This window comes from Eriocheir sinensis, chromosome 24 (genome assembly GCF_024679095.1).
Source record: "Eriocheir sinensis breed Jianghai 21 chromosome 24, ASM2467909v1, whole genome shotgun sequence".
NCBI lineage: Eukaryota > Metazoa > Arthropoda > Malacostraca > Decapoda > Varunidae > Eriocheir > Eriocheir sinensis.
The window spans coordinates 18,006,611-18,018,949 of record NC_066532.1 but is presented as its reverse complement, the minus strand read 5'-3'; the positions used below and the strand labels follow the sequence as shown (position 1 = coordinate 18,018,949).

At 46.7% G+C, this 12,339-nt stretch overlaps 1 protein-coding gene across 1 annotated transcript in view; it reads left to right on the top strand.

Moving 5' to 3' along the window:
- Window positions 1-764: 764 nt before the first annotated feature.
- Window positions 765-12,339, top strand: part of LOC127003005 (homeobox protein GBX-1-like) — a 41,014-nt gene continuing 29,439 nt past the window's right edge. Inside the window, exon 1 of the mRNA XM_050869360.1 lies at window positions 765-1,482. Coding sequence (XP_050725317.1) covers window positions 993-1,482 — 490 coding nt within the window. The 5' untranslated portion in view covers window positions 765-992. The remainder of the gene's footprint in view (window positions 1,483-12,339) is intronic.

Here is a 12,339-nt window from a genome sequence, read left to right as displayed (position 1 = left end):
GTAGCCCCCGCCCGTCACGCCGCCGTCACCGCGCCCCGAGAGTCCTTCATCGCAGGCCGCCTCAACAGCCTCTTCATTACCGACGGAGGGGAAGCGCTTCGCCCACTTCAGGTCGTGAGGGACAGACACACACACACACACACACACACACACACACACAGGAAGTCGTCTCGTGTGGAGTCGCCGCCGCATCATCGGGAAGAAGCTTGGAGTGTCCCCGCCAGCTCCCGAAGCCCCCTGGCCACAATGTCCCCCACCCGCCCCAAGGCCTCCAGAAGCCCCAGAGGAGGCCCGGCGAGCAGAGGGGAGGGGGGGAGGAAGGGAAGGGGGGGGTGCCTCATTCCAACATATTGAACACGCGTCCAAGGCCTGTCCCTCCGCCCCCCGCCTCAGGGAGTCTCGCCCCCGCCGGGACGGCCCCCGCCCCTCAACCTCCCTCCATGGGGGTGCCCCCTGCTGCCTCACGGGGCTGACCCGACCCGCCCCGCCAGGTGTGGGGGCGGGGCAGGGCAGGCCAGTGGGGAGGGGGGCGGCACACACGTGACGGGGCGCCGTCGTGCCGCCACAACCCTTCCCGGTGCTCGGCGGGGCGGCGCGGCCTCGCCTATTTGCCGCCGCCTAACGACGCGGGCGGGGCGTCGGGGCGCCGCTGCCCAATGACGCCCGCCGCCGCGGCAGCCACGGGCGGGCGGGCCAATGGCGGCGGGTGGGCGTGGCGGGCGGGGCGGGGCGACGCGCCTGGCGGCTTATGGCGTGCTCGCCGCGCCGTTATCAGATTCGTTTGTGGTGGCGCGCGGCGCAGGACGGCGGCAGGCAGCACGAGTGTCCACGAGTCCCGAGGCGCGGCGACCACGGCGGCGGCGGCGACGGAGAGCCCGAGCCCTTGCCTGAGTGGTGGTGTTGAGAGCCCCGTGCAGCCCCAGGTGTTGGCGGCGGTGGGCGGCGCGCGGCGCGGGTCTCCTCGCCTGTAGTGTCCCTGGCGCCGGTCCGCCATGTCCGGTAACACGGCGGCCAGTCTGCCGGCGGGCCAGCGCGGCAAGAGCTTCGCCATGGAGTACCTGCTGGGCGGCGGCGCGGGCGGGGGAAAGGATATGGGCGGCGGCGGCGGTGGGGGCGACGCGGCGCTGAGCCCCCTGGGCCTCAACCTGCCGCACCTGTACAACACGTGCCTGCTGCCGCACCTGCCGGGCCTGCCGCCCCCCCTGCTGCCCTCGCTGCCCTACCCACACCTGCACCACTACCCGATGCCCTCCGCCATGCAGGGCCTGCAGTGTAGCCTGCCCTCCGCCCTGCAGAGCCTGCAGGGGGCCCTGCCCTCGCCCCTGCTGGGGCTCGCGCACCCCGGCCTGGGCATGCGCCACCTCGGGGAGCTGGGCGCGGCCCGCAGGGACGGCCTGGCCCCGGACGGCCCGCACAGCCCCGGCTCCGCCACGGACCACACCAACACCTCAGACTCCGACCACCACGACCACGAGAAGTCAGGTAAAGTGACCTCCGCCGGGCGTGGGTGTGGCGCGAGGCACGGCGCCCGACCTGCCACTGTACCGCGGCACCGCGATGGCGGACGTGGCGGCGGCGGCCTCCACACGGCGACACACACAAACACACACACACACACACACACACACACACACACACCTTGACCCCCTGTGCCTGCCACACACACAGACAACACAGCCTCGCGGGCTCCCTGCCGACCGTGGCACGCAACACAAAACACGTCCGCTCAACAATGCCTCTCAGCCTGAGGGACAGTCTTGTGCAGGTCAGCGGTGGCCCGGCCCGCCCCCCGGGCACGGCATTATACTGCCGGCACCGCCCCGGCACCGCGCACACCAGCCCGCCGGCAGCCTCTTCACGCCTTCACGCCCGCACAGTGTAGAGTCAGCGCCGCGGGTCCCACATTCCCATAGCCACCATCCCCTCCCCTCCCCTCCCCTTCCCGTGCCCTCCATCCTTTCAACTTCCTTCACCCTTTTCCATCATCCCTTCCACTTCTCTTCCCTTTCCCCCATCCTTGCAACCTCCACTCCCCTTTCCCATCATCCCATCCCTTTCCCTTCCCTTTCTCCCCATCCTCTCAACTCCACTTTTCTATTATCCCTTCCCCTTCTCTTCCCTTCCCTCTCATTCTTTCTATTTCCCATCAACATCTCATTCCCTTCCCTTCCATTTCTTTTCCCCTCTTCCTTTTCACTTTTCCATTATATTTTTCCTTTCCCTTCCCTCTCCCTCTTCCTTTCATATTCCTCCCCCCTTTTCCATCACCCCATCCCCTTCCCTTCCCTTGCCCCTCATCCTTTCAACTTTCTCTCCCCTGTCCCATCATCATCTCACCCATTCAAACCCGGCACCGCGAATCTTGGCTAGGCACGCTAATCACTGCACCACGGATTAAAAACTCATCAAAATCCTCATCTTATACGTAGTACGAACCCACAATCACCCCCATCAACTTTTCATTCAATCCCCCATCAACCCATCCACTCCCCTTCCTCTTCCCATCACACTGTAAGGTCGGTACTGTCAAACGCTTACGACCCTCACATCAAGTATTCCCAAAGGCCGAAAAGGAGATCAGTCGGGTTCTAATGAGTGTTTTCTTAGGTTCACGGTACAGAGGAAGGGTCACACTACCACCAGGGTCATTCAAGTACCCCTGGAAATGCCCAAAACTCCTACGAAAGCCTTGTCAAATATGTGTTTTCTTAGGTTCATGGTACAGAGGAAGGGTTAAACTACCACCAGGGTCATTAAACTATTCCTGGAAATGCCCAAAACTCCTACGAAAGCCTTGTCAAATATGTGTTTTCTTAGGTTCATGGTACAGAGGAAGGGTTAAACTACCACCAGGGTTATTAAACTATCCCTGGAAATGCCCAAAACTCCTACGAAAGCCTTGTCAAATATGTGTTTCTTAGGTTCTTGGTACAGAGGAAGGGTCAAACTACCACCAGGGTCATTCAACTATCCCTGGAAATGCCCAAAACTCCTACGAAAGCCTTGTCAAATATGTGTTCTTAGCTTCAAGGTACAAAAGAAGGGTCAAACTACCATCAGGGTCATTAAACTATGCCTGGAAATGCCCGAAACTCCAACGAAAGCCTTGTCAAATATGTGTGCTGGGGTGTGGGAATCTTTAATGACCCTAAGTTAGCTCCCCTTCCACGCCTCCCCACGCCTCCCCACGCCCAACAGCCTCCCCATCACCGCCCTTTGTCCTGCAGCGGCTGACACACAGTTAAGGGGAGATAAGGGGAAGGGGGTTACTAATGGGATGGATTGATTGGTTGGTTGATTCGGGTATGTAATGGTGATATGGCGCAGTGGTGATGGGGACGATGAAGGGGGGGAAGGGAGTGATGGGTAAGAGAGGAATGGAAGGAAAGGAAGGAAAAGAAAGGGGTGTTATGGGTAATGGTATGATACTCCCTCCCCTTTTTCCTCTCCCTCCTTTCCTATTTCTTTCCCTCCCTTCCTTTCCTCTATAACTCTTTCATTTACTTTTCTTGTTCCCATTTCCTCTTCTCTTTTCTCTCCCTCATTCCTCTCTTCCTCCTTATCCTCTCTCTTTCTCCCTCTCTCCTCCTTTCCAATTTCTTTCTCTCCCTTCCTTCACTCTATAACTCGTTCCTTTACTATTATGAACTCCAGTTTCTCTTCTCTTTTCTCTCCCCATTCCTCTCTCTCCTCTCCTCTCTTAATCTTCCCTCCCTCTTCTCCCCTCTCCTCCTTTCCAATTTCTTTCTCTCCCTTCCTTTCCTCTAACTCTTTCCTTTCCTTTTCTTGTTCCCATTTCCTCTTCTCTTTTCTCTCCCCATTCCTCTCTCTCCTCTCCTCCCTTAATCTTCCCTCCCTCTTCTCCTCTCTCTCCTCTTTCCAATTTCTTTCTCTCCCTTCCTTCACTCTCTAACTCTTTTCTTTACTCTTCTTCTTTCCAGTTCCTCTTCTCTTTTCTTTACTCTTCTTCTTTCCAGTTCCTCTTCTCTTTTCTCTCCCTCATTCCTCTCTCTCCTCTCCATCGCTCTCTAACCTTTTTAATCTTCCCTCCCTCTTCTCCTCTCTCTCTCTCTCCTTCCCTCATTCCTCTCAGTCACTCCTCTTCTCTTCTCTCCATTCCTCTGTCCTGTCGTTTACTTCTTTCCTCCATCCCTTTTTTCTCCCACTTTTTTCCTCTCTCCTCTCCCTTCATTCCTCTCTCTCTCCTCTCCTCTCCCTCTCTCCCTCCCTCCTCCCATCGTTTCCCGCGAGAACACAATAAGCTTATCAGTCTCTGCCACACCATAACAACACAACAAAATATTAAATGAGAGAGAGAGAGAGAGAGAGAGAGAGAGAGAGAGAGAGAGAGAGAGAGAGAGAGAGAGAGAGAGAGAGAGAGAGAGAGAGAGAGAGAGAGAGAGAGAGAGAGAGAGAGCAGGGGAGGGGGGGGTGTATCCGACTTGACCTTTAGCGGCGGAAGAGCAAATCAAGACCTCAAGAGTTCTATGGAGTGATGAGAGAGGATGGAGAAAGGTCACACACACACACACACACACACACACACACACACACACACACACGCTAAGAAAAACTATTACTTTGATTTCGTTAATGTTTCTGTATTAAGCAAAAAAAAGTTAGTTATGGAGACAATTTCGACAGACTAATGGGGAAAATAGGAGAAATAAGGGGAAGAGGAAAGGAAAGGGAAGGAAAGAAGAGGAGAGAGAGAGAAGTTAAGGAAGAGGAGAGAGGAAAGAGGATTGAGAGGAGAGAGGAAAGGAGAATGGGAAGTCTAAGGGGAAAATAGGAGAAATAAGGGGAGAAGGAAAGGGAAGGAAGAGGAGGAGAGAGAGAAATTGAGGAAGAGGAGAGAGGAGCGGGGATTGAGAGATATATAAGGGAAGGAGAGGAGAATGGGAAGTCTAAGGGGAAAATAGGAGAAATAAGGGGAGAAGGAAAGGGAAGGGAAGGAAAGAAGAGGAGAGAGAGAAAATAAGGAAGAGGAGAGAGGAGAGAAGATTGAGAGATGTAAGGGAAGGAGAGGAGAGAGGAAAGGAGAATGGGAAAAGTTGCAGACGGATGTAGAGGAGAGAAGGAAATGGGGCAGAGGAGAGAAGTGATAGAGAAAAACGTTGGTGGAACATATTCAAAAAGTTTCGATTTAACAACAGAGCAAAAACGATCAGTTCAATTTACTGTCCAATTGACTTCCATTCAATTTATTTCTGCATTTAGGTGAAGGACGTTGGTTACGGAGACAGACTTGCTAGAGCCAAATAATTTATAAACGAAAATGAAAAAAAAATTACTTCAATTTGGTTTTATTTCATTATTGATCAGAAAAAAAGTTAGATTCAGGTACGGGCACACATACTCACCTCGTGTGGGGACCAGGGTTCCTCATTCTTGAGGAACGTTGGTGGGGACACACTTTCGCCCGTGTACGGGGATAAATACTCGTCTCGTGTGGAGACACACTTAGGAACGCACTTAACAAGAAAACATATTTTAATTTGCTTTTTTTTTCGTGTGGATTCAAGGAAAAGTTTTTTGATAGACAAGAGATTTAAGAACGCAATAAAAATCTCTCTTCTATCAATTTATTTTAGTAGTGAGCTGAATAACGTTGGATTACGGAGACAAGAATATTTATTATTGGAGTCAACTATTCAAGAATGCAAAACTTACGTGCTTCATGACAAAAATCCAAGTCAAATTATGCAAGAATGGAACAAGAAAAAAACTTGTGGATAAAAAAAAAATCTAAGTCAACTTAATTTTCTAAGAATGCAACCAGAAAAAAAACTTACGTGGTTAAAGACGAAAATCGAAGTCAAACTACCTAAGAATACAACCAGAAAAAAATACTTGCGTGGTTAAAGACAAAAATTCGAGTCAAACTATTTAAATGCAAACAGGAAAAAAACTTAGTGCTTAAAGACAAACATTCAGGACAAACTATTTAAGAATGCAACCAGAAAAAAAAATCTTAAGTGGTTAAAGACAAAAGTTCGTCAGATTATTCAAGAACGCAACCAAAAAAAAAAAAAAAAAAACGTGGTTAAAGAAAAAATTCCAAGTCAAATTATTTAAGAATGCAATCAGAGATAAATGTTGCATCGATTTGCATATAATTTCGTGAAGCGCTGAGAAACGTTGGATTAGGGAGACAAACTTTCGAGCCCCTAATAACTTAAAAACGTGATTAAATAAAATAAAAAAACTATCCGTCTTCTTTCAATTTCGTGAAGCGCTGAACAACGTTGGATTAGGGAGACAAACGTTCGAGCGCCTAATAACTTAAAAACGTGATTAAATAAAAACTATCCGTCTTCTTTTAATTTAGTGAAGCGCTAAAAAACGTTGAATTAGGGAGACAAACGTTCGAGCGCCTAATAACTTAAAAACGTGATTAAATAAAAACTATCCGTCTTCTTTTAATTTAGTGAAGCGCTGAGAAACGTTGAATTAGGGAGACAAACGTTCGAGCGCCTAATAACTTAAAAACATGATGAAATAAAAAAAACTATCCGTCTTCTTTTAATTTAGTGAAGCGCTGAGAAACGTTGAATTAGGGAGACAAACGTTCGAGCGCCTAATAACTTAAAAAAACATGATGAAATAAAAAACTATCCGTCTTTTAATTTAGTGAAGCGGAGAGAAACGTTGAATTAGGGAGACAAACGTTCGAGCGCCTAATACTTAAAAAACGTGACTAAATAAAAATCTTCTTTTAATTTAGTGAGGCGCTGGCGCTGAAAACGTTGGATTAGGGAGACAAAATTTCGAGCCCTAACTAACTAAAAACATGATGAAATAAAAAAATCTATCCGTCTTTTTAATAAGCGCTGAGAAACGTTGAATTAGGGAGACAAACGTTCGAGCGCCTAATAACTTAAAACATGATGAAATAAAAAAAAAATCCGTCTTCTTTTAATTTAGTGCAGCGCTGAGAAACGTTGGATTAGGGAGAAACAAACTTTCGAGCGCCTAATGACTTAAAAACGTGATTAAATAAAAAACTATCCGTCTTTTAATTTCCTGAAGCGCTGAGAAACGTTGGATTAGGGAGACAAACTTTCGAGCCCCTGATGACTTACAAACGTCATTAAATAAAAATTATCCGTCTTCTTTTAATTTAGTGAAGCGCTGACAAACGTTGGATTAGGGAGACAAAATTTCGAGCCCCTAATAACTTAAAAACGTGATGAAATAAAAAAAATATACGTCTTCTTTTAATTTCGTGAAGCGCTGACAAACGTTAGGCAAGAAGATGAGAATTCAAGAACCCTTTAGAAGCTTTAGAATGCATTCCACAAACTCAAGGTTACTTCGATTCTCTCATACTGACGCGCTGGCCTGAAACCTCTTGGATACTTATTTTCTTATATATTTCTTTGGTTCGTCCTCTCCTTGACTTTCCCCCTGTTTTTCTATTTATATTTTATCTGCTTTTTCCTGTTGGCTTTTTTCTTCTCCACCTCACATTAACCCGGTAGCTGCGGGGACCGTGTTTCTTAAAAGCCCCTCTAAGCGAGAAAAATGAGAAAAAAATCATCACTCACGCAAACCATTTCATAATATATATCAACGCATTTGTCATCAGTTTATGCATCATCTCCTTTTTTGGGGGTTATGTCATGGCAAAAATTTGGCCCCCGTCGCTGCTACACGGTAAAGCCACAAATTTGGTCCGTCGCTGCTACACGGTAAAGCCACAAATTTGGTCCGTCGCTGCTACACGGTAAAGCCACAAATTTGGTCCGTCGCTGCTACACGGTAAAGCCACAAATTTGGTCCGTCGCTGCTACACGGTAAAGCCACAAATTTGGTCCGTCGCTGCTACACGGTAAAGCCACAAATTTGGTCCGTCGCTGCTACCGGGTTAAGCATTTCTCTAACCTTTCCCATCATCTTTAGCAGGGCGGTGACTTAGCAACGCCGTACTGTTAGTCATATCTCGATGGCGTTGTATCGATTAGGTTTTCTTCGCCATGTTCAAAGAAATCAATTATCTTATTCAATAAAAAATAAAAAATAAATGAAAAAATAAGGCGGTTTTACATTGTGGGTTGCGGAAGTGTAGGTTATACCACACACGCACACACACACACACACACACACACACACACACACACACACACACACAGAACATGACATACAGAAGCACATGTTTTACTTTTTTTTTTTTTTTATATTGTGAACAGAAAAAAGAGTTAGTTCAGACACTCTTTCAGTCGAACTATGATTAAACAGCGCAATAACAAACAAGAAAAAACAAAACAAAACAATAACACAACAGGGACAGTTTGAAGCATTTTGTTATAGTTTTCTTTCGGTGTTCAGCTAAAAAAAAAAAAAAAAAAAAAAAGGAGAAAAAAAAAGAAAGAAAGTTCAGACGCACATAATATTCTGCGTCCTGAACCAGCGATAACCAAACTTAGAATCAAACACCAAACACAGCGGCAATCCAAGTCACTTATGTCATTTGCGGTCTTTGAAAAGAGTTGTGGTGGGGGGGTGAGGTGTCTGTGAACACGTATACCATATTTCTTAACATTTCGGCGCGCAAGCAAGACTGGCTCTCACCTCAACTATTTCCAGAGGCCAAAAAGGAGATCAGTCGGGTTCTATTGAGTGTTGTTTGAGGTTCACGGTACAGAGGAAGGGTCAGACTACCACCAGGGTCATGCAACCACCCCTGGAAATGCCCACAACTCTTACGAACGAAAGTCTTGTCATTTATCTGAACTTGGATGCAGAGAGGGAGGAAAAAGGGAGAGGAAAATGGAGAGGAAAGAGAAAGAGTGGGAGAAATAGGGGAAGGAGAGGAGAGAGAGAGAAGACACATTTGACAACGCTTTCCTAGGAGTTCCGAGTGTTATTTTAGGTTCATGGTACAGAAGAAGGGTCAAACTACCACCAGGGTCATGCAACCACCCCTGGAAATGCCCACAACAACTCATACGAACGAAAGCCTTGTCAAATATCTGAAATGGGTGAAGAGAGGGTGGAAGAAAGGAGAGGAAAAAGAATAGAGAAAAGAGAAAAATAGTGGAGAAATGAGGGAAGGAGAGAGAGAGAGGAGACACATTTGACAACGCTTTCCTAGGAGTTCCGAGTGTTATCTTAGGTTCACGGTACAGAGTCAGACTACCACCAGGGTCATGCAACCACCCCTGGAAATGCCCACAACAACTCCCACGAACGAAGGCCTTGTCAAATATCTGAACTTGAGGGCAAAGAGGGAGGAAGAAAGGAGAGGAAAAAGAATAGAGAAAAGAGAAAAATAGTGGAGAAATGGGGAAAGGAGAGAGAGAGAGCAGATAAATTTGACAACGCTTTCCTAGGAGTTCCGAGTATTTCCTTGGGTGCTTTTATGACCCTAGTGGTAGTTTGACCTTTCTTCTGTACCATGAACCAAAAGAAACACTCATCAGAACAATATTAATCTCTATGCTGGGCTTTGGAACTGGTTGATGTGTGAGCAGGAAGCGTCTGACCACAAAGAATTCGCCTCGGTGCAAAGTCAAATCTTGGCGGCGGCATCTCAGCGGGAAGCCATTTAGCAAGCGGGGGGAAGCTGCCGTAACATTTGCTCTGATTTTCCTTTCTTATTTTCTTATTTATTTATTTCATCCCTCCTCTGGTTGACTTTCCCCCTGTTCTTCTATTCATGTTTTCTCTCCTTTTTCCTGTTGGCTTCTTGTTCTTCTCCACCTCACACTAAGTATTTTTTTTTTTTTTTTTTTACAACAAAGGAGACAGCTCAAGGGCACAAAAAAAGAAGCAATAATAAAAAAAAGCCCGCCACTCGCTGCTCCCAAAAAGAATCCAAAGAGGTGGCCGAAAGAGAGGTCAATTTCGGGAGGTCAACTTCCCATCAATTTCCCATCAATTCCCATCATCTCTAACTCATTCCCCTTCATGTTCCACCATCCCATCCACTTCCATTAACTTTCCCAGGCCCTCATCCATTCCCCATCCCTTTCCCTTCGTCTAATCCACTCTCTTCAATTTCCCATCAACCCACTGACTTTCCTTCCCCTTCCCCATCACCCCATCCACTTCCATTCCCTATTCCTTGACCTCATTCACTCCAGATCAATTCCCCATCACCTCAACCCCTTCCCTTCCTTTTCCATTCATCTACCCCATTCCCCTTCAATTTCCCATCAACCCATTTACTTTCCTTCCCCTTTCCCATCACCCCATCCACTTCCCTTCCCTATTCCTTGACACCATTCACTCCAAATCAATTTCCCATCACTCTTCATCCCCTTCCCTCCCTTTTCCATTCATCTACCCCACTCCCCTTCAATTTCCTATCACCCCATCCACTCCCCTTCCTTATTTCTTAACCCCATCCACTTCCATTCCCTATTCCTTGACTCCATTCAACTCCCCCTCCATTTCCCATCACCCTGTTCACTTCACTTCGTCAACCCATTCCCTCCCAATTTCCCATCATCCACATTTACTCCCATTCTTTTTTCAACTCCCCCTCCATTTCCCCTCGCCCTATTAACTCCACTTCATCCACCCATTCCCTTTCAATTTCCCAACACCCTATTTTCCCCCCGTTCCTCTCCCCATCACGTCAACTCTCCTCCCCGATCAGCTGAACACCAAATACTCGACGATTGACAGGCAGCTTACTAAGAAAAGTCCCTTGTGAGCGGAAGGCGGGTGGATATATGCGGCAAAGCGGACAGACAGACAGACAGATAGACACACATACTAACAGACTGGAGGGTCATTGCGTCTGAGTTTCCTCCGTGTCATAAACAGGAAAGTCGGAGGAAAACAGGAAACGGAAAAAATGACAATGAAGAGAAGGAAAGGAAAAGAAAGAAACAGAGGCAGGCATATTAAAGTAAGCAGGAAGAGTAAGAGGAAAGAAAATAAATAGAGAGAATGCAAGGAAAATAGGAAAACAAAGAGAGGCAGAGCAAAACGAAAGTGGGGAAAGCAGCAAGAGAAAAAAGGAAAAGAGGAAAAGGAGAAAATGAAAATGAAGAGAAGGAAAGAAAAAGAAGGAAAAGGAGAGGAAAAGAAGGAAACGAAGAAAAAGGAGAGGAAAAGGAAAAAGAAGGAAAAGGAAAGGAAAAGAAGGAAAAAAAGAAGCATATCAGAACAAACAGAGAGAAAGGAAAGCGAAGGAAGCAATAAAGGAAAAGGGAAAGTATAATTAAAACGAAGATAAGAAAAAGGAAAAAAAAAAGGAAAGAGAACAAATAAAGGAAGAGAAAAAGAGAGAGAGGAAAAGGGGATAGAAAGGATGTGAAGAGGTGCATCAAAGAGGAGCCATAACATACAGGAAGAGGAGGAGGAGGAGGAGGAGGAGGAGGAGGAGGAGGAGGAAGAGTAGTTCGGATGACTTTCACAACACAGCAGAAACCAAGACAGCCGTGTGCGTGTGTGTGTGTGTGTGTGTGTGTGTGTGTGTGTGTGTGTGTGTGTGTTCAGGATGGCTGAGTGCGCGTCAAGAGTGGCGATGATGGAGATCAAGAAGGAAGAGGGGTAGGAAGAGGAAGAGGAGGAGGAGGAGGAAGACGAAGAGGAGGAGGGGTCAAGCCGGGAGAAAGAGGATACAATGAGCGAGAGAAGATGGAGGAAGAAGAGGAGGAAAGTTGAGGAAGAGGAGGAGGAGGAGGAGGAGGAAAAAAAAAGCGAAAGAGAAAAAGACGAAGCAAAAGAAAACAAAACAAAAATAAAAATGAGAAAGAAAAAAAAGAAAAAATAAACATAAAAAACAAAACAGCAGAAGAAAAAAATAAAAATAAGAAGCATAGAATGAAAAAAAAAACAAGAAAAAACTATCAAATTCCCTTCACCGGTCAGTCAGTCAGTCAGTCATTTAGTCAGTCAGTCACTCACTCAGTCATTTAGTTAGTCACCCAGTCAGTCAGTCAGTCAGTCAGTCAATACCATAACAATCTCTTCCTAATGAATCCCAAAACTCGCGTCTCTTAATTAATAACATCTCAAACTCATTCTAATTATTGTCTTAACGCGTTCATTAAATCCCGCGGCCCGTTTTCTTCGTACAAATTCCTAAGTCATTCCTTGAAGTCGACGCTTTGAGGGTTTTTAATTATTTTTCTCTCTAACTTTTCCTCTTCTTTTCTTTTACTTTTTCTTTCTTTTTTTCTTCGTTTTTTTTCCTTCGTGATTGTTGTTGTTTTTTATCTTGTTCTTGTTCTTTTTTTCTTCTTTTTCTTCTTTTATTCTTTTTCTTCTTGTTCTTGTTGTTGTTCATCTTCTATTTCTTTCACCACAAGCACCATCACCATCACCACCACCACCACCACCGCCTCCTCCTCCTCCTCCTCTCGTTCTGGGTGACTTAAT